General features: G+C 36.2%; 3 protein-coding genes and 1 pseudogene across 3 annotated transcripts; 2 read left to right on the top strand and 2 right to left on the bottom strand.

Moving 5' to 3' along the window:
• The first annotated feature begins 21 nt into the window (after positions 1–21).
• LOC129810388 (CWF19-like protein 2 homolog) lies at positions 22–2168 on the top strand. The gene has a single exon (XM_055860831.1). It carries the CDS (start codon positions 89–91, stop codon positions 2114–2116), a length of 2028 nt encoding a protein of 675 aa, XP_055716806.1. The 5' UTR covers positions 22–88; the 3' UTR covers positions 2117–2168.
• A 2711-nt stretch (positions 2169–4879) lies between these two features.
• LOC129810390 (serine/threonine-protein kinase PAK mbt) lies at positions 4880–17947 on the top strand. Its single transcript, XM_055860833.1, has 4 exons — positions 4880–6315; positions 16052–16172; positions 16246–16517; positions 16596–17947. The coding sequence occupies exons 1-4, from the start codon at positions 5425–5427 to the stop codon at positions 17058–17060; spliced, it is 1749 nt and encodes a 582-aa protein (XP_055716808.1). The 5' UTR covers positions 4880–5424; the 3' UTR covers positions 17061–17947.
• Positions 17616–22594, bottom strand: LOC129810398 (actin-related protein 10). Its single transcript, XM_055860848.1, has 3 exons — positions 22433–22594; positions 21257–22367; positions 17616–18084 (listed from the first exon to the last, which is right to left on the bottom strand). Exons 1-2 carry the CDS (start codon positions 22501–22503, stop codon positions 21317–21319), a joined length of 1122 nt encoding a protein of 373 aa, XP_055716823.1. The 5' UTR covers positions 22504–22594; the 3' UTR covers positions 17616–18084; positions 21257–21316.
• Positions 22595–22910: 316 nt separating this feature from the next.
• On the bottom strand, positions 22911–24152 carry LOC129807398 (PAT complex subunit CCDC47-like; annotated as a pseudogene).
• Between the last annotated feature and the right edge of the window lie 1902 nt (positions 24153–26054).

The raw sequence follows: 26054 nt of genomic DNA, 5'->3' as shown, positions 1-26054 counted from the left end.
TGTAAACATAACCTCAAAGTTTTTTGTTTACGATTTCCTGTGTTGTTTTGGGTAAAGTGTTTTGAAAAAGTTGAAAAATCCAGCAGAAATGTCGTTTATTGACTTTGAAAGTGCCGCAGAGAAGGAAAAGATTCGACAGGAGCTTCGATCTGTGCGGGAGAAATTGCTGGAGAAGGCGGAATTCAATGCAAAAAGACGAGATGAAATTGCAGCTCACAGAAAAATTAATCAATGGATGTTGCCATCAGTTTCAGAGAAAATAGAAAAATCCCAGGCCATGAGTAAGCCCAAGAAGCAAAAGAAGCAGAAGAAAGAGAAAAAGTCCAAGAAGGAGAAAAGTAAAAAGAAATCCAAGAAGAAGAAAAAGAGGAAATCATCCAGTGATGACGATTCCAGTGATTCAGTGGAAGTTATCCCAAAGAAATCTCATCGGAAGGAATCATCTTCAAGTACTTCATCTTCTGAAGATGAATGGGTTGAAAAGGGATCGTGTGCTAAGGCTGATGACAAGCCTGCAGTCCGGGATGAGTGGATGTCTTCGGGTTTCCTTCTACCGACCTTCCGTAAGGAAGAAACCTCCACTAAAAACGAGAAGAGTACCTACGAAGCGTATGATCCATCCAAGAGCTCGAGAGAGTTGAATCCACATTGGAAAGATGGAGGATCAGGTCTTCCTAGCGCTTTTATGAAACCTTCAGAAGATTTCATGTCTCCATCAGTAAGCTCTTCGCATTTCTCTTCAGCAAAACGTCAGAAATGGAAGAAGATTCCTGAGACAAAAGTATCCAAGGACAAAAGCCCATCATCAGGGTCAGAGTCATCATCATCTGAAAGCGAGAAAAGCCCAGAGAGACAGTCAAAATCTCCTTCAAGGCAGGAAAAAGCCGAAGCAAATGACTTCCTGAGTGATGTTCAAATTAATGAACTGGGAGCCAAGATGATTAAGGCAGAGATAATGGGAAACTCAGAATTAGCAGCAGAGCTCAAGATGAAGCTGGAAAAGGCCAAGGCTTGCAGAGAAAATGTCAAGGACCAAGTGATATCACAGAGGAATCAGAAACCCGAGAAGAAAGATACGGAAGAAGTTATCTTGAGTGCAACGGATTCTCGTGGAGTAACTCGACCTGTCTCCTTCAAAGAAGACTCAGATCTATGGGGAGGACGCCGTGGGAGCAAGAAGAAGCGTCCAAAAGTCGAGACTCATACAGAAACCGGAGAGAGAGCGAGATTCTTCCCAGATGACGATCGCCGGAGCCTCCGGGAAATGTTCGAAGCTGAGAAATTGGTCAGTGTAAGTGACTCAGATGCTCAGTACGCCAAGATTGCTGGCAAGAAGCGTCGTCAGGGGGATGATCTTGAAGATATCTTTGCCGAGGAAGTTCGCAGGGATTTGGGAGATGACGAAAAGAGTGCCAGGGATCGAGATAGGGCGATCAGGGATCATGAACGTTTGTCCAGAACCCTAGAAACTTGCGAGATGTGCTTCGATTCGGCAAAAATGGCTAAAGAACTCATTGTAGCCATGGGCAGCAAAGTTTACCTGAGCCTTCCATGGCATGAAGCCCTTCAAACTGGTCACTGCATAATATCACCAATTCAGCATGTCTCATGCTCGACCCAGCTCGATGAGGAAGTCTGGCGTGAGGTTCAGGATTTCCAGACAACCCTCATTCGCATGTTTTCAGCCCAGAAAAAAGATTGTGTCTTCTATGAGATTGCCAATAAACTCCACAGGCGTCCCCATCTAACCATTCACTGTGTTCCGAGTACACAGTTCGAATTGGCGCCCTTCTACTTCAAAAAGGCCATACAGGAGTCCGAATCTGAATGGGCACAGAATCGTCAATTGATTGACCTCAAGAAGGAAGCCAAAAGTGTTCGAAGAGCAATTCCACGTGGACTTCCGTATTTCTGGGTGTCTTTTACAGAACACCCGGGATTTGCACATGTCATTGAGGATCAGGAGAGATTTCCAGAGAATTTTGCAATGGAAATTCTCGGAGGACTTCTCAATCTCGATGCCAGGCGATGGAGGAAACCTCGCCGGGAGATCAATATTATCCAAAAAGTCAAACAATTTGCAGATTATTGGAAAAAATACGACATAACAAAATAAAATTTTTGTAAATATGTACAAAAGTTAATAAAATATTGTTTTAACAAATTTATTCATGGAAGTGGTCATTTTTCTCATCATCACAGAAAACTGAAAGCCAGTGATAAGCCTAGATCAGCTTATAGAGGTGCGATTCCTTCATTGCAAATTTGGATTGTAGCAAACCTATACATTATACATAAATAATGCAAATTTCGTTTAATAATTCTTAAAGTGTATCAAGCATATTATCGTTATTAATGAGGAAAATTGGATGAGAAATGCATAAAAGTGTCTGAAAATATTTAAAGTCGATTTTCTCGGAAACTATGAGAGATAAAGGCCGCAAACTTTACGTACATTGAGAGCCACTTTCAGGCTTGATATGTGCAAAATTTCACTTGAAAATGAAAAAAAATTGGGTGAGAAATGCATAAAAGTATCTGAAAATCTTTAAATTCGATTATCTGGGAAACTATGAGAAATAGAGGCCTCAACTTTACATCTGTTTAGAACCTCGGTCAGCGACCCGTGAGAATCCACGAAGTTATTCATTACCCACGAAAAATAAGCGCCCCGCGAAAATCTGCAAAAAATACTCGACCCGCGAAAATCCGTGAAAAATTCGCGCCCGCAAAAATCCGCGGAAAATTTCGCGCCCTGCGAAAATCCGCGAAAAAGATCACGGATTGCGAATGGTATATTCGTCAGTTAAATCAGCATTTGTCGTAACTTCATTTTTGCGATTTTGGGATATATACATATTTAGAATCAGCGTAATTTTGTGTATTAAACGCACTTGAGAAAAAAAAAACTTTTATATGCCCATTAAAAATTATTTTACACAAAAATTATCGCAAGTGCCCTTAATTAATAAAAATTTATCAGAATTTGTCGTAACTTCCATTTTTGGGGAAGTTACGACAAATTTCCATACAAAATTTTCAGTAATCAGCATTTGCCGTAACTTTTTTTGCTCGTTTGCGTGGCTTGTAATTTGCAGCAAAAATGTAATATTTCTTACTAAAATGTTGACAAACTCTTCCAAATATCCAAAGACAGTGTGAATAATGCAACATTAAATCATTTTAATTCAATATTTGTGAGAAAAAAGTAAGAAAAAATCCCTGTCCATCTGTCATTAATTCAAAACAAAACAAGCGCAGCGGCGCACAAAATTTATTCAATAAAATTTATGAATTAAAAGCTTTTAAGGACAGGAATAAGAGTTTAATTGATTAATTTAGTCAAATAAAGGCTATTATTATCACTAGAGTCATTGAAATTGATATAATGCATTTTCGTAAATTGTCGTAACTTCCAAGATCTCCATACATTGGAAGTTACGGCTTTATAAACGATGGAAGTTACGATAAAATCTTATTGTGTTTCTTCTAACATATATCTCAATATCTCAGCTTTTAAAATATTTTATAAAGATTTTCTCGAGTTAACTTACAGTTTATTAGTGCCACTTGTATTATTTTGACTCAAAAGTATCGCATTCGGGGCTAATTTTTAAGAAAAATAAAGCTGAACTGAAAATTTCGTCTCCTGAAAAGTTGTTAAAAGCAAGTTACGACAAATGCTGATTTTACTGACGATATGTCACTTACAAATCTTCGAACATAGACTCACTATGTATAGAGAGAGGGAAAGAGAGTGTGCTATATATAGAAAAGCTTGTCCAACGCCGCTTCCCCCGGCTTTTTTTTCCCGTCTGACGCTATTATAAAATTTTCTTAAAATTGAAAACTTTAAAGTGAAATATCTCGAGAATTGCCGAATGTCTTATTTTTTTTTAAATTGGTCTGAATTTTCTGGGCTACAACATAAACATACAATTTTCAAAATCACATGCTTAGATTTCGAGATAAATTATAAAACGTGATTTTTAACCGGTTTAGAACCGGTTTTTCAAAAAACTAATAGCACAGAAATCGTCGTACGCGCGAGTAATGTATTTAAAAAAAAATTATGAAGATATCTTTCAAAACCAGAGATATTGCGTACTACGGACGGCCGGACGGATGGCCGGCTTAATCCGAAATTGCCAGCTTATGATTTTCGGCATCAGGGATGTTCAAAACATATACCCTGTGAATTTCAGCTCGATCGGAGCGCTTTGAGAAAATCTGAGGATTACAATAGGTGTGATTAGAAGGAATCACACCTAAAAACGGAAAAACATACCTCAAGCAAGGCTCCTTAATTTCTTCAAAATTCCGTAGGCTTCGGTATGAATGATTGACTTTTCCTCCTTGCTGCAAACATATCACAAATGCTTCAACATAATAAACAATATCATGATATTCGTTTTTAGGGTTTTCAATGCATCAGCTCTGAAGGACCAACCTGTTTCGCTTAACAGTTTTTCAACTTTATGAAAGATGTCTGTCTATTCATTTTTGCAAAAAGATCTCGTGTAACTTGTGAAAAAAACAAAATTGCTTGCACTACACGTTGAAAAATTCGGTAGATTCCTCGAATTTGGAGGCCCGGCCCGATGCCGACTCTCCTCCAGGAAACACATCTAAATCCGTAGTTGAAGCTATTTTCTAATAAATACACATTAGATTTTTCAAGAAAAACTACTGCATTTACTGCTAGTAAACCAGGAACAAGAGAATTACTTTTAGCGACTTTTAGTTTTTCCTATTGAAAAAGCACCTCTGCAGTTTAAAACAAGAGCTAATCGATTTTGTGCTTTTAATCGACAAGAACTTTTTAAAATTTTAATCGAAGCAGACATATCCGCGGACAATGTATGTGAATTCCTAAGACATGTTTTGTTGAGTTTGAGTCAGTGCAACTGCGCAAAGGAATGTCAGAATTTGCTGTTATCGCGATTTTCCCACGAAACTCAACTAAATTCCTTTGCTTCTGTCGCATCTCCCGTGCCTTCCGGAACTCTAAGCAGGGGTGCTTGGTGTGGAAAAACCAGTGGTGCTGATGAAAGTGTGGGCAATGCGTGATATTTGTGCGTGCTAAAAGAGGTGTTGTCCATGGGACGAAGACGCTGACGGTGTTTGATCGAATTGGTGCCTTTGAGTGGTGCCCCCAGAGGCAATAGCGGAGTCAATTGCTCCAAGTTGACAATCGTCGCGACTTCCGGTCGCTGTGAGTGGCAAAGTAAAAAAAAAGGTGCGTAGCAAAAGACGTTGCAAGAGAGTGAACGGAGGCGCCCTGACGTGGTCCAGTGATTTGTTTTGGGTGTGAGAAGCCGCCAGTGTGTGCGTGTGGCCACTTCCAGTGAAAGTGATCATACCGTTTGGACGGATTGAATGTGCCTCGGGCGTGATTAGTGCATTTGTATAGTAAGTGGTATAATGTTTTCGAAGAAGAAGAAAAAGCCCCAGATCTCCCTGCCGTCCAACTTTGAGCATCGCGTTCACACGGGCTTTGACAAGCGCGAGGGCAAGTATGTGGGCCTTCCGTTGCAGTGGGCCTCAATTGTTGGCAACAATCAAATCCTCAAGTCCACCAATCGGCCGCTACCCCTCGTGGACCCCTCAGAAATCACCCCTACGGAGATTCTCGACCTGAAGACCATCGTACGACCGCACGGTAACAACAATATTCCCGGACGGCCGGCGGCACCAGCAGCAGATGCCAACAACGGAGCCATCGTCCTGCCCAAGACATCCCACGTGGCTCGCTCTAATTCCCTGCGCAGCTCTAGTCCACCCCGAATGCGACGTGACATCCGTGGAGCAGCCAATGTGCCACCCTCCGTGCCAGAGGAGATCGCGGCGGCACCCTACGCCGCCGCCCGCCACCCAATGAAGCCCCCCATGCAACCACCTGGTGACTGGCGAACAACACATTACGACAATCAGCCCATGTACCAGAACAACGTGCCGCCGCTCAATGGCAATGCCGCCGGCGCTCAAATTGAATACCGCCCGCAGCAGCCATCGCCCGCCGGCGTCCCTCCACGGCCAGCTTTTCATGGCCACGGTCCCGCCCAGCAAATGCACGGCTTTGCAGCGGCACACAGGGCACCGCCACCTGACCAGAATCAGAATGTCCATCCACATCATCATCATCATCCACCTGCCCCAGCTGCCAAACCCTACACTCGTACTTCCAATTCGAGCGCCGGAAATGCATCAACGGCCACTCATAGTACCACAGCGGCCACTCCAGGCTCCACTGCAGCCCCCGGCGGACCCAGTCCCAGTGGTAGCAAGCAAGAGCAAAGGCTCACGCACGAACAGGTGAGACTTTCAAGTTTTTTTTTCTACCAAATCCAAACTTTTCCAAAATGTATTTCGCTACTTCCTGATCACGTTATACTACAAAAAAAAAAAACTTTCCCGTCCGGCCGCTCTTTCAAGCTTAATAACTCCCAAACGAAAAGAGATATCAACTTGCGTTTTTCGGCAAATTTTACAGGTGAATTTATTCTTGAGGATCAGCCTGTGTCCATTTGGTTCGTTGGGATGCATGTAGCATCGCAAATTAATTAGATTACAATAGTTGTCTCAAAAATTTTCTACTTCTTTTCTCTGATTGGCCAGAGTTTGAAATTATTCAAATATTAAGCCAATCAAATAACACAAATGAAGTAAAATATTTGACGGAAATTAATATTCTAATACACGTATTCATGATCGGTTTGAATTTTGAACTGTCCTTAAGATTAACACAAGGTACAGAAACATTTCAAAGAAATCCAATCCGAACGCATTGACGTATTCCTACGTTTGACCTTGTCAAGGTCATTCAATTAAAAAGTATGACAGGCTAGTCTAAATTGATTTCTAAAATATTTTTAAATCTATGGTAAAATATGGTAAAATGTTTTTTTTTCTTTTTTTATTAATAATTCTTATTTCTCTTTTCTTTTTCTTTTTGAATCTCACTCGTATTTTTTTTCTCTTTTTCTGAATAATTTTAACTTTCCTTACTTTTTAGTTTACAATTTTTCCAAGGACTTCATGGGATTATCTGTTCCAGAGTTATCGGTTTAAATTTAGTTCTCTTTTAACTACAGGACAAGCGTCTTTTTATTTCCTTTGGGCATTGCCCACTAATGGCTTACAGCTCAGTCAGAGCTAGCCATTTTGAGTTTCTCTCACAATGTTTAAAGGAGTACAAATGGTACAGAGCAGCATTTTCTGTTTGCTTTTTTTTTCCTTTTGCTCATTAAAAAGAGCATAATGTATGTTAGAGAGTTTGTATACATTATGATTTTTTTTATTAATATTTGATGCATGATTGGCATATACAACCTATGAAAGAGTTTTCCACCGTTTTCACTCTGGAGGTTGGTCATCAACGCTAAGACGGCGGTGGCCGCAAAAAACACTACACACTCTTGCAACTTTATTAATTTGTACTTCTCAGACATTGTGATGAATAAATTATCTATCCATCTATTATCTATCTAATAAATCACCACAAAACGATCTTGAAGTTGAAAATTTTTCAAGAAAAAGGTTTCAAAAAAATCATAAACTTTTAATTAAATAATTAAACAAATTGGATGAAAATTAGGCTTTCGACCTTGAATAATTCAAGATGGCGATTTTTCCGGTGATAGGTGTGTAAGGACGAAATGTTCAGCTGGACTACCTCCAAAACACATCCAAAAATGAACGAAAAATCACCTTACTCTCTGGCGCTGTGCAACGATTTACTATTCCGTTAAGTTCGTTTATAAATTACTAAAATTTAAAAAAATGACCACAAAAGCTGAGATTGTAAAGAATCTCAGCTAAAAAAATTTAGTGGATCCTTCAACAACCTTTCAATAAAATTTTCATGGTCTGTATAGCGGTCTTCAGACTAGAGGTTTAGCCCAGTTTTCGAGGGTCTCAAAATCCTAAATAAGACGCAATTTTATTGGTTGATCAGAATCTAATGGACCATTTACTCTTATAATCCAATCCAAAATCAAAATTTTCCAAAAAATCTTGATTAATAAATCATTACAGAAGTTAAGCCATATGGGTAAGTCTTAGGTCTAAAGCGCGTATATTGAACTGAAATTAAATATCGTTTATTCCGATGCAGTAAGATTGGAAATTTCAAGACCTTTGAAAAAAAATAACAATGTTTGATTATAACTGTTTATAAGATTAAGTACTTTGTATTGGTTTTAGAGATTTCAAAATGAAAATTTTTTCTTTTATCAAGTTCGTAAATTTTCTTATAGAATGCCTCCAAAACTCACTAAAGTAAAGATTTTGGAAAATTAATTGTTCAAAATTGATATTTGCCTTACCCTATTATTTTAAAAAGGGATATAAAATTCATTTTTTTCCTAAATATTGTTTAATGATTTGGATTGGATGCTTAAGTAGGTTTGTAAGGATTTGTAAAGGTTATTAATTTATGGTAAAAATTTGAAGTTTTGATCTGTTTTATTTTGAGAAATCGTTTTTTTTTTTTTAATTTTTGGCATTTTAACTTTATTATATTATTATCATTTATTTATCTTATCCCTCAATTTTTTTCAATTCTGAGTTGAAAGCTAATAACGGCAAATGTAGTCCTATCTAAAAATTTTCTGTATTTAAAGGTATAAAGAAAGGTCTATCCCCACCAGTTTTATTATTAAAGAAATCTTAGAGTTGCTTCACATTTTTTTAAGTTTGGTCTTGTGACGTTTGTTATAATTCAGCTTAATAGCTTTTTCAGACTAAAGGTATACAATAGAACAGTTTTCGAAAGTCTCAAAATCCTAAATAGCAACTCATTTTATTAATTTTTTTAAACCTAAGGGCAAATTGCTTAATAATCCTATCATGAGTTTATTTTTTTCTAAAAAAATCTTGACTGGTTTTTGACGTATTTCACATCACGTTTTATATTTTAACCCTTTAAGGACGATTGGAACACCGGTATCCCATAAAGAAAATAAATTGAAAATAAATTTTCCTGACCACCTAAAAATATTTTTTTCTTATGTTTGTACGTTATTGCAGATAACGATAGATAATTGCAGGTTGAAGGAATCTAAGATATTTCAGCTATTTACTAGATAGGAAATTTTTAAGCTAAAAAATTACAAATTTTTGAAAATATTGAAAATTGATTTTAATTATTTTTTATAATTTCATTTTTTTTAAGCCAAACCGGTTTGGAAACTACATACTTAAATATATTATTTTTAATTAGAGTGAAAATTATCAGTCATTGGTATCGTCAGAAAAATTACTTAAATTTTTGGGCTATTTTTACCCCTATCGTTCATAGACGAAGTCAGGCTTTGTTGGATTTTCTAAGCTAATGTAAGAACTTTTACTGATTTTGTTTATCGGTTTCATTTTTATTGCTGTTTTTCGCTCTATGAAAACTGTCTCGTCGTTAAAAGGTTAAAGTAAGTTGACAAAGAAACATAAAGTTCCTGGTTCAAAAACTAGTTTAACCCATTTTCTAAAAGAATATTTAGTTTTTGATTTAATAAAATTGTTGACTTAATAATATTGTAACATTGTCCACCGAAAAGTGAGTTTTTTTCTAAAAACTTTTCAGAAAATAAGATTCTAGCGGATGATTTTTTAAAATTATCAAATGGAAATTTCAAAAAATATATATAAATTTTATTTTATACTATTATATGCTTTTGCATATTTTCTAGAGTGTTGGATAATATTTTTCTACAATGAGACATGCTGTTTTTTTTTTACTTTTTGAGTCACGTAACCCCTTAAGTCATCTAAATTTGTGTTAGTCGTGCTTTTTTTTTTCGAAAATTTTAACTATAGATTGGATATTAAGGTAAACGATTCTTTAGGTTCTAGAAAACCAATAATTTTTTTGTTATATCATAGGATTTTGTGATTATCGGGAACTGCGCTAAACCTCTCGTCTGAAGACCAAGTCTCAGAAGAGTTGGAAGTATAATGTAATGTTTTTCAGTAATCCTTCAAATTGTCCTAAAATTATTTTCTCTCGTTTTAATATTATTTACAAAATTAAGAATAGATTTCCTTAATCCATAGTTCATGAAGAAGGCATGTTTTGAAATTATTTATGAGCATGACTTCTTCAAGAAATTTAATATTTCTGTATTGATAAAAAAAATCTACCTACCAACAAAAACAACAAAAAAGTATTATCACAAATAATTTTGTTCATTTTACTGCTCGAACTCAAAGAGAGAGCAGTTATATAATCGTCTTTTTTGAACTTGTCACAGTTCCGGAGTTTAAACGGTAAGAGATTTCGACTTCCAGTCTTCATGACCCCCAATAAAAAAACAATATTTCTCGACGTTTTTTCCCCCTCCAAAACCAGTTTTTTTTGGTTTTTCTCAAAATTGGCGCAAGCTTTTTCAATGATTTTCGGATAAGTTTTAGAGGTATTCCTGGCGAACATTTCGTTATAACATACTTATCACCGGAAAAATCGCCATTTTGAATTATTGAAGGTCAAAGGTAAACCACCTTGGAGGGCCCATTTTTCAACCGATTTGGTTAAATTTGGATTTTTTGGAAAGGTATTGAAATTTCGAACTCGACTACATCGATCTTCATCGGTAATGAACAGGTTAAGTACCGATTTTTGAATAATTTTACATTCCCTATAAGTAAAATTCAATAAAAACAAAGTTTTTTCGGTTTTTCTCAAAATTGTCCCAAGCTTTTTCAATGATTTTTTTTAAAATAATTTCTTAATGGCTTTCTTATTGTCTATAAACAAGATCAAGGTCTATAAATCAGCAGAGTAACCCTATGTACATACAAAAAAATGCTAACGAAGAGGACTTTTTCGTTAGTTCGAGCATTTCGCAAAGCTGGGACGCTTTGTCATCTCTTTTTTCTAAGCAATTCAATTCACCCACAACTGATAAGCGCAAAAATATTTGCTCAAATTACATAGTAAACTCCCACTTTTTCAAAGGCATAATTTTAAGATAAAAAAGGGAATCGTGTATAAACTCATTTGAACGTGGAATAGTTCTTTTTCGCCGCATAATTTGTTATCAGTTCTCATAAAAAAAGCACATAGTTTAAGAAGAGGAAAAACTCTGATAAAGTATTCACTAATTATACAAGTAACAGAATTCTTGGCTCTCAAGGTGTTGACTTTAGGTTCATTTTAAAAATAAGATCATAAAGATATTTTTTTATTACTTCAATTACCGAAATATTTCAACCCTCGAGACCTTCACGTTTTGCTGAAGAAGTTCTTCAGGTGGAATGTTATGAACAATCAGAAAATAGAGAAATTGTCCCACGAACCTATCGTATTAATCTTGATGGGAATAACCTGCATTTGTTATCAGAAGGCATTTCAATTAATTGATTATTTTTCCTTTTTGTACTAAAACAAATCTATTGATAAGGAAAATTCGAATTAATTTATGGACTCTCTTTGTATTGTCTACTGTTAATTAACTTTAGTATATTATTGGCTTTGCAAATGCCTCAAGAACTTTTATTAGCCATAAATATAAATGGATGAGTGAAATTGTGTTTGGTCGATTTCTTTTTATTAGGGGAACATTTCTTTTTTTTTTTAGATTTGTCCAAGAAATGTCACGTCAAGCATTTTACCACACAATTTCTCGCGGAATGATACGAATTTTACTATTCTCATAAATTTCTCCAGGAATGACGAGCATTTCACTGGAATTTCTGAACTCATGCAATATTGCGCTTTGTATCTTTTTGTGTATACATTTGGTGAAATATTTGAGAAAGATTGTATCGATATTTCTTGTAATCGAGAGTTTTGAATTAATATTTACGTGAATGCTTCATTTAAATTCACATTTGTTTACATGATTGAATTTATATAGTCAAATTGAATAATTTGTATGAAAAAAAGACATTTTCCCTGACTCTTACGTGATTGTTTTGGAAATTTTCTTGAGTTTATTGACCATTCCCGTGATATGAATTTTCTTTAAATGGACAATTTCTATAAGAATGTTGTGTAGACTGAATTCACCTGCTGATTTGAAGGTGAAGTCATGAAAAAGAATATTCTTTGTGTGGACAATTTTGTCAGAAATGTTATAGAAAATAAAGTAAAATTGAAACGTATTGGAATGCTATGCTTAGATGAATATTAAGTTGCAAATGACGCGATACGAACTCAATAATATTCTTGACAATTTGAAGTCCACATAGCTGTTAGTCTTTCTTTTTTTTTCTGTTGTGCTTCATTGAATTGTAAATATTCTTTTATGCTGTCCTACTTTTATATTAGCAGAGATTTTGGCTTGTTTGTTGAGAAGACAAGAATGAAATTCTCAATGTCATTATGTGTTAAATTAATTTAAATTTAGTCAAAACTTCAAAAGTAGAACTTTAGGAACTTTTATTTTACTATTTCTTTTTTTTGACTGGTAAATTAATATTCAGATTTTTATATCTGAACCACTGAAAAGTCGCTTTCGAAAACGAAAGTCATTAGTGAATTCAGGAAGCAATGGTGCGTGAATTAAAACCTCTTATAAGATACATTGCATTTATAAAATGTAAATATTTTTAAAAAATGAATTAGGGTAAGTGTGCCCAATTCCGGCCAGCCTGCAATTTCGGCCACCTTATTTGTTCCTCCAATTTCCATGAACTTTTAGATTTTACGTACTCTAGATATTATACAATGCAAAAGAATAACAAAAAATGTAGCTTCGACAAAAGAGATTACGTGAAAAAGATATTGGAAGAATTCCCGAAGGGCAAGGAACTATGAGAATGAAGGTGGCCGAAATAGGGCACCAAAGCTATGTCTATATTTTTATTCATTTTAAAATGTATTCAGAATGATTTTAGAGTAAATAAAGACGGTAAACTCTTTACAAGGTTTCAAGCAACACTCTTTCAGAAGAAAGAATTAAAAAAAATCAATTTGTATTTAAAATATTACATTTCAAACTTGAGGTTTTTGCTCTTGCATGCAACTATGCCGAAATTTGGCACACTTACCCTATAGGTAATTGTTTTTAATGTTAAGTTTTGTCTTCCTAATTGCTAATATTGCAAAACAATTTACTAGAATTCTCAATTGAAAATTTGAAAAAATTGAAAATATTTGCAACAATAATATTTAAAATCGAGAATCGTATTTAATTAGGAAGGTCCCCGAAGGTCCCAAGTCGGTATCTCTAACCGTTTGGCCTCTAGGTCTGCTGACCGGTGCCAGCCAAAAACTTAAAAACCAAAATTCCGAAAGCCAAAACCCAAAAAAAAAAACAAAATTTCAGTGAAACAAAATGTCGAACGAGTCAAAATCCCGAAAACCAAAATCCCTAAAAGACAAAATAAATACAAATGAGTCGAAAGTTCGAAAGCTAAAACACGGACTTTGTCAAAATCGCGAATAGATAATTTGAATAGGGAATTTTGACCAATTCGGCATTTCGACTGATTTTGATCGATTTTGACCCATTTACGATTTTGACTTTCGGTATTTTGCGACGACCCTGTTGATACCTGAACGGATGAGCGGACAGACAAACAGCGTGACGTTAAAAAAACTTGAAACTTCAGATTTACAAAATTCTACTAAAATGTGACCCCTGTGAAATTTTATCCATTTCGAGCGTCAAAAACAGTTTGCTCGACTTAATTCTTTACCTTTAAAAATTCAACTCATACTCGAATTTGCAGACATTTCGAGTTGCAAATACTCTGAGTTTGCTTATAAAAAATATCATCTACCATTTACAGAGAGCTCTAGGGTAAGTGTGCCAAATTTCGGCATAGTTGCATGTAAGCACCGAAGTCCTAAGTTTGAAATGCAATAATTTTAATTCATATTGATATTTTTTGTTACTTCCTTTTCGGGAGGATTGTGTGGAAACTTGAAAACTAGTTTATCATATTTGCTTTCTTTAAATCACTTCCTAAAATATTGAAAAATTAATAAAAATATGGGCATTGACTTGGGTAGTATACCGGCCACTTTGAGTGAAATTCCGGCCACCATTTTTCTGGCCACCTTTTGTAACGCAACGGATAGAAAATTTCAAAACGTCAAACGGAACGTGTTCAATATTTAGTTTAATACGTTTATATGACCCACAAGACCTGAGATCTTCCGTGTAATTTGTCCTGAAGAGTAGCATCTCAAATTTACGCGCAGATTTGCGTAGCAATTTGCCCTTCCTGAACTCTTCCAAGGCCTTTTCCAGATCATCTTTTTCATAGAAGCGATGGTTTTTTCATAGGACATTGTAGAACTCAGAAATTGAAAAAAAAAAACACAAAATGATTAAGAAATTTAGAAAAGCAAAAGATGTTTCCGGAATAGGCAACATTACCTCACCGGAGAGACGCTCACAAAGTATATACTTTTTTACGCGAAATACAGGATCCAGCGGGGAAATTTTACGCGAAATTTAAAGATTGATTCTTTAATAACATAAACAGAAACAATCTTTAATGAAAACTAATCAATTTTCATTAAAAAACACCGAAGGAAAACCTTCTGCACCTCACCACAAATCAGAAGACTGTTAGAAACACAATCAATCGGTCACATTTTTTTGTAAGATTCTTTCCACACTGTGTTTTTACAACACAATTTAAATTCAAATTATGCCTAAAATTTAACGGTCTTTGTGTTAATACATCCTAAAATGAATAAATATTTAAAACAAAAATGAATACATTGACTATTCGAAGATTACATACATTTTTTTAATTTATTTATTTGCATGGCCGAAATTACACTCAAAGTGACCAAAATTAGAAGCTGGCCGAAATTTGGCACACTTCCCCTATCTCGTGAGTCCGAGCATTCGGCAAAGCTGGAACGCTTTGCCATCTCTTGACGAAAATTTCTCCCAATGAGTAGGGTGGAATCACCACTTCTCGCCAGTGCCCCACTTTTCGCCACTTAATTTGAAATCGCTATTTTTCGCGATTTATGAAATAAATGAGCCGCAAAGTTACTTGTATTTTTACTGCTGCTATGTATAGAGCCGAAAAAGAGTAATTATTCGTTTTGAGTTTACGATTTTGAGCATTTTTTAGAATAATATTTTAAGCAAGTGCATCGAATCCAATATTTCTTATCCAATATACTAAGTGTCATCAAATTTTCATTAAGCAAAATGTATCTTTTTGGATAAATAATTTGTCTATTGAATATTTAATTACACTTGTGGAATAGATAAAATTAGTATTTTGTTAATTAATATTTCATTTTGTATTATATTTATATAAAAATGAGGCATGGCGAAAAGTGGTAATGTTTTGGAATGAGTTTACCACCTGTCGCCATCTCTTTTCAATAGGCGACGCTAACTTCACTTCGTAGATTCGCAATTGTCAAATCTGCATTGTTTACTTTCTGCAATAGTCCAATAGTTTGATTACTCAAATAAAAGCGAAGAAAAATCATTTAAAATGAGTAATAATAGGGTGATCATAAGGAAAGAGAAATACTGAATGTAATCTTTGCATAATATTGCCCAAAATAATTGAATTTGAACCTTTCAAAGTGGGTGGCGAGAAGTGGTTACAGAACTGGCGAAAAGTGGTAAAAAGTTGCGACGAAGTGGTTATTTTTGCATTGTCATTAAAAATCAGTTTTTTCAGTAGTCCAAGGTTAAATTGGAGGATTATTGTTTTTATGAATCTGTAGCCAATACATTTAAGTAACCTTGTGTCAAATTTGTGTTATCTTGTAATAAGGGTTCAAAAGTTAAAGTAAAATTAATTCCCGTTTTTCCTAAATATGGCGATAAGTGGTTACTCCACCCTAGAGATCTTTAGTCCATCGAGTAAATTTTATTTATCACAAATGTTGATCAGTTTATTTGACTAGATTCTTTGCTCTTAAAATTTTGCAAATATTCTGTAATTTCGCGTTACAATCATTCCGAGAAGCTTGAAAAGGATTTCAGAGAAATTTTACATCAAATCATAATTAATTTTTTTTAAATTAATTAATAAAGGGGCGTGGCTTAAAATTCTATTAGGGTGTAACTTACTGAATTATCAAATATTCAGTGTTTTTTAAAACATCGATTTCCATTTTCAGTTCCGTGCTGCTCTTCAAATGGTTGTGTCAGCTGGTGATCCGCGTGAAAATTTGGATAATTTCATGAAAATTGGCGAAGGTTCAACAGGAACGGTTTGCATTGCTACGGATAAATCAACAGGTAAAAAGGAAAATTCTTTAAAAGAGAAGTATGATTTCTATGGGAAATTCTTTTTGCTGGGATGATATTTCAGGACGTCAAGTGGCAGTGAAGAAGATGGATTTGAGGAAGCAACAGAGGAGAGAGCTTCTGTTCAACGAGGTTGTCATCATGAGGGATTACCATCATCCCAATATTGTGGAGACTTACAGTAGTTTTCTGGTGGATGATGAACTCTGGGTCGTGATGGAATATCTCGAGGGTGGTGCTCTCACTGACATTGTTACGCATTCTCGCATGGATGAGGAACAAATTGCCACGGTGTGCAAGCAGTGCTTGAAGGCATTGGCATACTTACATTCCCAGGTAAGAGAGAGAGAGACAGGGAGAGATAGAGAGAGGGTTGGCAGGGATTTTTGTCTGATGGGGCATTGATGCTTTTAGGGTGTCATTCATCGGGACATTAAGTCTGATTCGATTCTGCTGGCTTCGGATGGTCGAGTGAAGCTCAGTGATTTTGGATTCTGTGCTCAGGTATCACAGGAATTGCCGAAGAGAAAATCTCTGGTGGGGACACCGTATTGGATGTCTCCGGAGGTGATTTCTCGCTTGCCCTATGGCCCTGAAGTGGATATTTGGTCATTGGGCATTATGGTGATTGAAATGGTTGATGGGGAGCCGCCGTTCTTCAATGAACCTCCGCTCCAGGCAATGCGTCGGATTAGGGATATGTTGCCGCCGAAACTGAAGAATGCCCAGAAGGTGTCACCGAGGCTGCAGAGTTTCCTGGACAGGATGCTGGTCAGGGATCCGGCGCAGCGGGCAACAGCTGCGGAATTGCTTCAGCATCCATTCCTGCGTCAAGCTGGTCCTCCGTCGCTCCTTGTGTCGCTCATGAGACGCTCATAGGAGGACAATCTCTCACTTGACCAAACGATCTTGTGACATTTGGTCAATATTTGAGGGATTGCATTTCCCTTCTTTAGCGCTTAAGGTTTACAGTTTACTTAGTTTCTCTCAATCTTTCTGTCGTTTTCAATGACCCCCCCAGAAACTCCACAATCAGTATAGAGGCGCACTCGGGCAGTTGGCTCGTGTGGCCAATAATTGTATTTTTTTTATAACGCCGTCCGGTAGTTTTTTTTTTTATAAACACAAATTATCATTTTTTAATTAACTTATTGACAGTTTCTTGTTAGTTTTCCTTTGTCATCTATTTTAGTTTTTTTTCTTTTTTAGTTTTAATCTGAGGGAGATTTTAGGGTAAAATTCTTAGGAGTTTTAAGTGTTTGCAAATTTCCTCGAGAAAAAAGAAAACCCAATAAAAACTGATTTATATCAGGGATTCTTTTAAAGACTTGGCCACTGTTTTTTTTTGGACAGATAAATTCGTGTGCCTTAAAGACAATTCCTTCTCAGCAGAGTTAATACAAAAAAAAAACAATAATTGAATAAAAAGTGCGATTACATTTTATATAAATGCATTTAATACAATAAATTTGATAAATACAATTTGATATTTAATTAATAGAAAATTAATAAATTGTTTAATCCAGGAGATAAGTTAGGATTAGAGTGTACAAAAAACAAAACAATCATGAGCTTAAGTGGAGGTAAAATTAAATAAAAATAATAAATTAAGAATTGCATTAATATTAAGGTCACCAAAGGCATTCCAAGGGGGACACTCATCGAGAGATAAAAGCCCTCAAATTTTTTCGCATAAGTTTTTTCTTCATATATTTTTTTTTCTTCCAAGAAAGCATTAATAATGATAAATTTTTTTTTGTAACTGATCACGCTGGTTTGTTTTCCTTTTTCTGCGGAGTCCTCTTCTCGGCTTTGCTGCTTTACCAAGGGGTGATTAAATCTGCCAGTCACAGTTCAACTTGAAACATCGATTTGCCGATCTCTGCGCGGAAATCGCATGACCCTATAAAAATACGGAAAGTTGGATTTGGCAGAATATTCCATGGAAACCTGCTACTTTCTATATACACTCAAATCTTCAATATCTGGATGATGGGGGGTTAAATTAAAATACAGTAGACCCTCTCAAATTCGGGCATATGGGACCGAAATGTCAGCCGAATTAAACAGAAATTTGGGCGACAATCTTTTTGAAATGCAACGATTTTTTATTCATGTGCATATAGATATAGAATTTACACACTCATTATAACGTAAATTGCATGAAAATCCCTCAATAATGCAAAATCACATTAAAACTAAGACAAACCATGCAAAATTTGAGCATATTTGATTCATTTGATAATCATAATCAAACTTGAAAAATGACAACAAACTTTTTTCAAATGTAACCGCTCCCCGAATTAAAAAGTAGCCCTATCTTAAAAGAGCCGAATTTGCGAGAGTCTACTGTAAAAGGGGATTTTCTTTAAATCTTTCGAGTATTTGACATTCGTTATCCGAAAATCGCCAATCTGGACATCGGAGAGTTAAAGTACCCAGTAAACTGCAATTTTTCTTCTTCCTTTTTAACCCTTTAACGACGAGACACTTTTTACGGACTGAAAATCTACAAGACAAAGTTTCCAAAAAACAAAAATTACCGAAGACAAAGATTCCAAAGACAAACTGGGAAAAACAAAAGTGTAAAAGACAAAATGGAAATAACGAAGCTTCCGCAAACCTTTATGAACGATAGGGACAAAAATAACCCAAAAATTTAAGTAATTTTTCTGACAATACCAATGAATAATATTTTTCGCTTTAATGAAAAATATTACGTATGAATATTGTAGTTTTTATTACCAATAGGGTTTTGCTTAAAAAAAATTGGAAGTATAAAAAATAAATAAAATCAATTATGAATTTGAGAATTTAAAAATTCGCCATTTTTGTGCTTAAATATTTACTACATAGCAAATAGCTAGACTTGCAAAAAATATTCTAGATTCCTTCTACCTTTTACTTTACAATTTTGTACAGATATAAGAAAAAAATAACTTTAGGTAGTCAGGAAATTTTTTTTTATGGGACACCGGTGTTCCAATCGTCCTTAAAGGGTTAAAGGACCCAGTAAAACTCCGTTCTGCAATTCTACAATTTTTCTTCTTCTTTTTTAAGGACCCCGCTTATCGCACTAGGGCTCGTAACGGCGATTAAGCAAAATTATGCAAATTTGTCTCGTGTAAGTGAAGTCTCATACCCCCATAAAATTGAGGAAAATATACTTCTTGAAAAGAAAAGAATAGGTTTTTCATAAATAATGAATAATTTTATAACCTCTTCAGCTGAATATCACATCCATAATTCTGGGAAGTTGTAGCGTTTTGTGAGGCCTTTCATTTCCGCCCCCTCATTCTTCATATTCGGCCAAATAGAACCGGAGACAGGGGCCCATCAAGCCTAATAAAAAATGAAGATATTTTTCACTTTTCGTTGTAAAAATTTTGCGCATATTGCACCGTGACTTAAACAAATTTACTTGTAGTTCTGGTATTATTTCGGCGAACATTATGAAATATGTATTTTTAGATAGCTCTTAGTGCACGATTTTGAAATATATCAGACTAATAAGTTAATTCTCTTTAGGAAAAAACTTGCCATAGTCTTCAGTGCTTCTATGCAAAAACGTATGGAAAAATGAAATGTCGAGAGGTCCCTGACCGCAGATATGGCGTTTTGAATTTCATGAACTTTGACTCCTCATATCTCCGGTTCTATTTTAACCACCCACTTTTTGAAAAATGAGACTACAACACTCCAAAATTTGATTAAATTACCCAATATAGTTTTTGAGAAAAAAAGCGGAAAATTGTAGAACAGCGCTCAACAGCTCTATTTGAATTTAAAAATAGTTCCCTATAAAGTAGTATTATAGTCACCTTCGTATCTATGCTCGCTGGGATAGAAGTCGTTACTTTAGGTGTAACGTCTTGAGGAGGGCTATGCGCATGTCTATTCCTTTCAGTCTCTCGCCGATCGTCAAAGAGTGCGTTTGGGGTTGCGCTGGGGTTAGCCCTCCAAAGGGTTACTATAATTCTCCCGCGAGTTCTAGAATACACGTTGGTGACTCGGTCGTGATTTAATTAATAATCATCCGGTTTAGTTGGGTTTTCTACAAAATGATGTATGGACGAATTGTAGACACAAATGTCCTCTACAATTATGTCGAAGTAATCATCAAAATCGGTTAAGTGACAGTCGAGATAATTGAGGTTATGTGATATTGAATTGGTTTTGCGACTGTGACGCCCCTGGTGTTGGTCTCACGAAGTTCAAATGTTCTAGAAAGTTGTAGCATTTTGTGAGCTCTTTCATTTACGACCTCACTCTTCATATTCGGCCAAATAGAACCGGAGATATGGTGTTTTGAATTTCGTGAATTGACCTCTCATATCTCCGGTTTCATTAACCCACCCACTTTTTGTAAACTTCATAGCCTAGACTATAAACTCTAAAATTTGATCAAAATACCCAATGAGCCCAAACAGAAGTAGATTTTGATTCTCCAATAGTGTCTTGGATAAAAGGCAAATGGAACTCTATTTGCGCAAAAAGTCGTTAAAGTTCGATGAATTCAAATAGAGGCCGGTCAATTTTCGAACTTTGAACCCTTACAGCTCGGGTCAGGGGTTATCGATCGACTTAAGTATTTTTTTGTTTGATAGGTATAATCTGCGGCTACGACACACTAAAATTTCAGCCGGATGCACAAAGGAATTTTTGAGTTATTTAACTTAGAAAATTTAAAAATCTTCATTTTAATAATACCGCCCCTAGCGGTAGTTTTATGAACTTCCGATGTCAATAGGGAAGTGGCACTTCATGAGAGCTTTTCAAAACGCTTTCACTTTTTAAATTATTAATTATTTAAATAATTATTATTATTATGTTTATCTGGCAAAATGGGCCAATTCCAGCTCCCATACCCTTTCACCCATTCTCCTTTAATGAACAATTCAATTTATCTTAAAAAATTTATGTGAAATTTTTTAGCGTTACAAGGTATTCATGATCAGAGAAAAAGTTCAAGGGAAATATCGCTGAAAATCCAATGGAATTTCCGATCCATTTGCTTTATAGGGGTTTGGCGATTTTTGTAAGAAATCGCGCGATTTGACGATTTTTCCACTCACCTGCATTTAATCACCCCTTGGATTTCACTGTTGAAGAGATTTATTTCGAGATGCTTTTGATCAGTTGCTGCCGTGACTACGTTTATCATCGAGATGTGTCCAATCGGGTACTCGGGGATTCTTAGAGTAGGCCTCCTTCGTTAATGATCTTGTCAGCAGAAGATCTGTCCCACCGTAGATTGATCCTCCTAGCCAGGCGGTAAAATTAGCCTTGGCTGGTGGTGTGTGGAATTTAAAGGATTTGATAAAGAGTTTGCCCTTGTAGAGATCAGTGTCCAGCAAATGAATTAGTTCCTCCTGGAGCCTGGCTGTAAGTCCAGGAATCATTGCTGTACCTCCAATGAGCACAATATTCTCAGCCAGCTGACGCCTCATATCGAGGGGGCACTTGAGTATGGCATCCAGGATGAGATAAGGTAATCCTAGGTGATCATTATCCTCCGGAAAGAGGACTTCAAAGGCAGTTTCTCTCAAACTTCCTGAGATTTTGATGATCTCCTCTCCACCAGCTGGATAGTCAACATCCGGACAGGGTTGTGGCGACTGCCCTTCGCGATACTTCACCGCCCTAGAGAGTTTAGTCACAAAGCACGTACGAACTTTTATGTTCTCGATAAGATCCTCAGTAAGCAGTGATTCCTTGACACCTGACGCCAACAATTGTCGTCGTATTTCAGCATGAACAGCTTCTGAGGCTAGAGGCTGTGCCTGCCAAGCATGAAGCACCTGAACACCACTGTAAACTGGCAGAATGACTGCTTCCTTGAATCCCAAATCAATGACAAGAGCCGTGCTGACGGCTAGAGTCGTGAGGATGACCAAATGTGTTGGTACGAAAAACACTAGGGATACTTCAAAGTGCCTGAAGAATGCCCTCGCCAGGCATTCTCGGAACTCTGTGGGGCAGAGAACGCTCTCAACAATTAGGATTCGTCTATCCTTTGGAGTCACCAAGATATATTTGAAGAATAACTCATTGAGGAATGTTACGAGGTTGTCATACAATTCGGTGCCGTGGAAGGAAAAGAGGTTCTTCGTTGTCCCTGAAGCTGGATCGAGGACTTCCGTGGGAAGGATAAACCAGGGGTGAGCCTCCGCAGCAAACCCTAACCTTGAAATGCGGCAAAGGGTGTGGTAAGTTTCTATTTCTGCTTTTTATGCAGAAGATCTACTTACTTGGTATAAGCTGTACCTATCTCAAACACCACTGCAGGTTTTTCCTGCATCACAGAATCAAAAAGAGGCATTTTTCTCTATTTTCAATGAAAAAATACTCCGGAAGCGAATGGGAAAACAAAACTATTTTGACAACTTCAGCTGTTCCCAAGACACAAACCCAAATCTGCACTGTATTACCATTAGAGATGGCAAATTTCATGAAAATTCACTATTTTGAATATTCATGAAAATTCTCTAGTGAAATTTCGCAGTGAATATTCAACATGGCGCCTTCGAAAATGGCGAGAAAATACGAAAAAATAGCGCGAAAGTGGTGAAATTCGAAAATGTCATATACTGTGGTGAATTGAATATGGTGAATTTCAGTGTTTTATTTGTAGGTTATTTGCTCTTTTTATTTTTGTGACAAAAATCTATTTTCTTTGCTAATAAAAACACAATTTTTATCTGTGAGAATGAAAATGTGATCGTTTAATTAATCAGCGAAAACTTCTAAACAGGATTTTGGAGGAAAAACGAAAACGCGCTTCTCCTATTTGTGCTTCTCCTCCCTGCGCTGGGCAGCGGCTTTTCTGCTCTGGCCTGGCAGCATGAGCGTCCTCCAGGAATTGCTTGTCGTACGCTGTTCTTATCGGCCTTGGCTTTGGTTTCCTTGGACAATTGAAAGCGCTTGAGATGCTCCATGAGATAGAAGATAAAGAAGAGGAGGGACTTGGTGCTCTCCATGCCAACATTTTGTGGAAGATTGAAACCAACCATAAGCACACGTTTAACTTATGGCTGCTTCAGGTTAGTGGGATCCTCCTGCTAGACAGTGCTACAGAATTGGTCAGAGATGTGGATGTACTCAATGAGGGTAGGAGCGTATTTGTTGAGAGCAGCCACCATATTCGAGAATCCAAGCTGAGATGCCTCGGGGATTTCAGAGAGAACAGATAATCCCATTAAGACTGTATTTTTCCTCAAACTTGTTGACTATTGTGCAGAACTTACTGAGGTCTGAGGTCAGATTGCTGCTTAAACATCTTCGTGATGGTCTTCTTGGTACCCACAAAGAAAACAAATGTGTACATTACATCCCTGCTCATCTCAATCTTCACGTGAACTTGATCGATCCAAACTGGGACGAATCAGGCCAGCAATTATTGCCACAAGATCCTGTCTCTTGATCATTTTCAGAGAGTAAAAAGGTGGTCGCGGTGCTCTCACTTTTTCATCAGGCCATGGTATTCATTTTCCAGCTTCCCATCATCTCCCACCTGCATAAAGTTCTCTTCCAGCAGACTCCGATGCGTCGACAGTTAAAGATTGGCAAGATTGGTGTTCTTACTCTTGCACATGAAGAAATTAGCAAAGTAGACGAAAAGCCTAGCAATCATGATTATCTCCATCCAGAAGGAATCCCAGAGAGTACGAAAGTGCATTTGCACTTTGACCATTGTCAGTTTAGGTTTTCCTATTGCTATCCTATTTTTCTATTGCTGCTCAAGTGGAGTTCCTCCTCGCCACCCTGATCACCAGCTTGCCCAGCAAATCCCTCAAATTCCTCCTCATCGTGAAAGTGCTTGAATTCACTCTCTTCATCCTTCACCACAGCTTGATTTTCCCCATAATTCTCATCCACATTAAAATCAATATTTTCCACTGCTTCCTCCTTCTTTCCCTCAGCAGCCCCTGCTGGGGCTCCCGAAGTCACAGCTACAAGATCATCATCAAATCACAATCCTCAAATTCTGTAAAATCGTTCTCAAAGTTACCATAAAGCTGGGTCCATGCTCTGCAATCCACCACAGTGACTTTTCCAGGACAGTGATTTTTCCGTGAAAATCCCAATTTTATTACAGCTGAATGCAAACTGTACGAATTATTTTTACAGATTTTATTTGACAACAGAATATGGAAGAAAATGGCGAAGTCTTTGATAAAGAATCCCCAGCTGTCGTAGAAAACACTGAGGAATCACCGGAGACTTTTTGAAACATGAAAAGGACAAAAGAAGCTGGATGAAAAATCATTTATTTTGATTGTGTACGATTCATACACACACGAAAGAAATCGGGATAGTTCAAAATTCGGGCCTTACAATTTCAGATAAAACCATTAAACTATTCACTTAAAAGAGATTTCTTTTGAGTTAGCTGAATTTATTTTATTTCAGTATTAGTAACATAATATAACTATTCAAGTTTGAGAAAAAGATAAAAATATTTTTTTTATCCATTAAATAGGTGAGTGCTCGGATTAGCACACTTGACTGTAATCCACTCATTTCAATATTGCACCAGCACTCTTCGGAAAACGATCTATTCCCATCCCACCTTACACTATATACATTAAGTTTTTCTCGCAGATTTTGTGTATCTATTTTCTTTCTTGTCCTTATTCCGATTCCTCTACATATTCGATGCAATCATCATAACATTCATTAACTGCATCATCTAAGCTCATTACCACATCAGATACTGTTTCAGTATCAGATTCCAATGAATCTGATTCGTCCTCCTCTTGTGAGGCTTGTGATTGTGAGGCTTGTGATTGTGAGGCTTGTGATTGTGAGGCTTGTGATTGTGAGGCTTGTGATTGTGAGGCTTGTGAGGTACTCGGCGAACTTTGTATTTTATTCTCGGTGAGCTGTAATTAATTTATAATTAATTTAGTAAATTTTTTTGTAACAATTTGCGATATTAATTTGAAATTTTATCCTCGAAAATTTTACAGGACTTATTTTATAAACTAGAGTAAAGTGATATAATTTTGAATTAGTGTTATAAGTTGGACAAATCGCCGATACAAGTTGGATATGGCTTTTTTCTTGATAAACACAGTACAAAATTTGTTTTTAAGCACAAGGAACCAAATTATAAAACTAAAGCATTAAAATTATAGGAGAAAGTGCCCATGCTTTACACAGTCCCAAGCTTTATAATGACTAAATTTTTCATATGGTTTTCAATAAATATGATTCATTGCACAAATATTTTAAAAACTAGGGGACAGTGTCCTATTTTTAAAATATATTGCGAAGTCATATTTAGTCAGAAATATAGGAAAAAATAGTATTTATAAAGCTTGGGACCATGTAAAGCATGGGCACTTTCCCCTATTTTTTCCTCAGTAAACACAATACTAAGTTTTTATTTATGTTAATATCTATAAAAATAAAAATGAAGTACTAAGTTTAGCAATACAAAAATTGTTCCTGTCCAAATTGTACCATTGCATTGTCCAACTTGTACCACTGTCCAGCTTGTACCACTTTACCCTATTATAGATTCGAACATTATCTAGGGTGGATTAACAACTTATCGCCACTTTTAGGAAAAAGTACAGCAGACTTTCGCTAATTCGGCTCTTTTAAGATCGGGCTATTTTTTAATTCGGGCGGCAGTTAAATTCGAAAAAGGTTTGTTGACATTTTTCAAGTTTGATTATGATTATCAAATCAAGCAAATATGCTCAAATTTGCCATGACTTGTCTTAGTTTTGATGTGATTTTTCATTATTAAGAGGTTACCATGAAATTCATAATAGCAATGAGCACGTAAACTCAATATGAGTATGCAGATGAACAAAAAATCGTTGCATTTCAAACAGTTTGCTGCCCGAATTTCTCTCTCAT

This window comes from Phlebotomus papatasi, chromosome 1 (assembly GCF_024763615.1).
Source record: "Phlebotomus papatasi isolate M1 chromosome 1, Ppap_2.1, whole genome shotgun sequence".
Taxonomy (NCBI): Eukaryota; Metazoa; Arthropoda; class Insecta; order Diptera; family Psychodidae; genus Phlebotomus; species Phlebotomus papatasi.
Note: the sequence above shows the minus strand (reverse complement) of the source record. Positions and strands in the feature narration are given on the sequence as shown.

Bases quoted from the DNA above. Each gene is read 5' to 3' on its own strand.
- LOC129810388 (XM_055860831.1), top strand. From the start codon at position 89: ATGTCGTTTATTGACTTTGAAAGTGCCGCAGAGAAGGAAAAGATTCGA.
- LOC129810390 (XM_055860833.1), top strand. From the start codon at position 5,425: ATGTTTTCGAAGAAGAAGAAAAAGCCCCAGATCTCCCTGCCGTCCAAC. The intron at 6,316-16,051 runs GTGAGACTTTCA...TTCCATTTTCAG, and splicing joins AAAGGCTCACGCACGAACAG to TTCCGTGCTGCTCTTCAAAT. The intron at 16,173-16,245 runs GTAAAAAGGAAA...ATGATATTTCAG, and splicing joins TGCTACGGATAAATCAACAG to GACGTCAAGTGGCAGTGAAG.
- LOC129810398 (XM_055860848.1), bottom strand. From the start codon at position 22,503: ATGCCTCTTTTTGATTCTGTGATGCAGGAAAAACCTGCAGTGGTGTTT. The intron at 22,368-22,432 runs GTAAGTAGATCT...CCGCATTTCAAG, and splicing joins ATAGGTACAGCTTATACCAA to GTTAGGGTTTGCTGCGGAGG.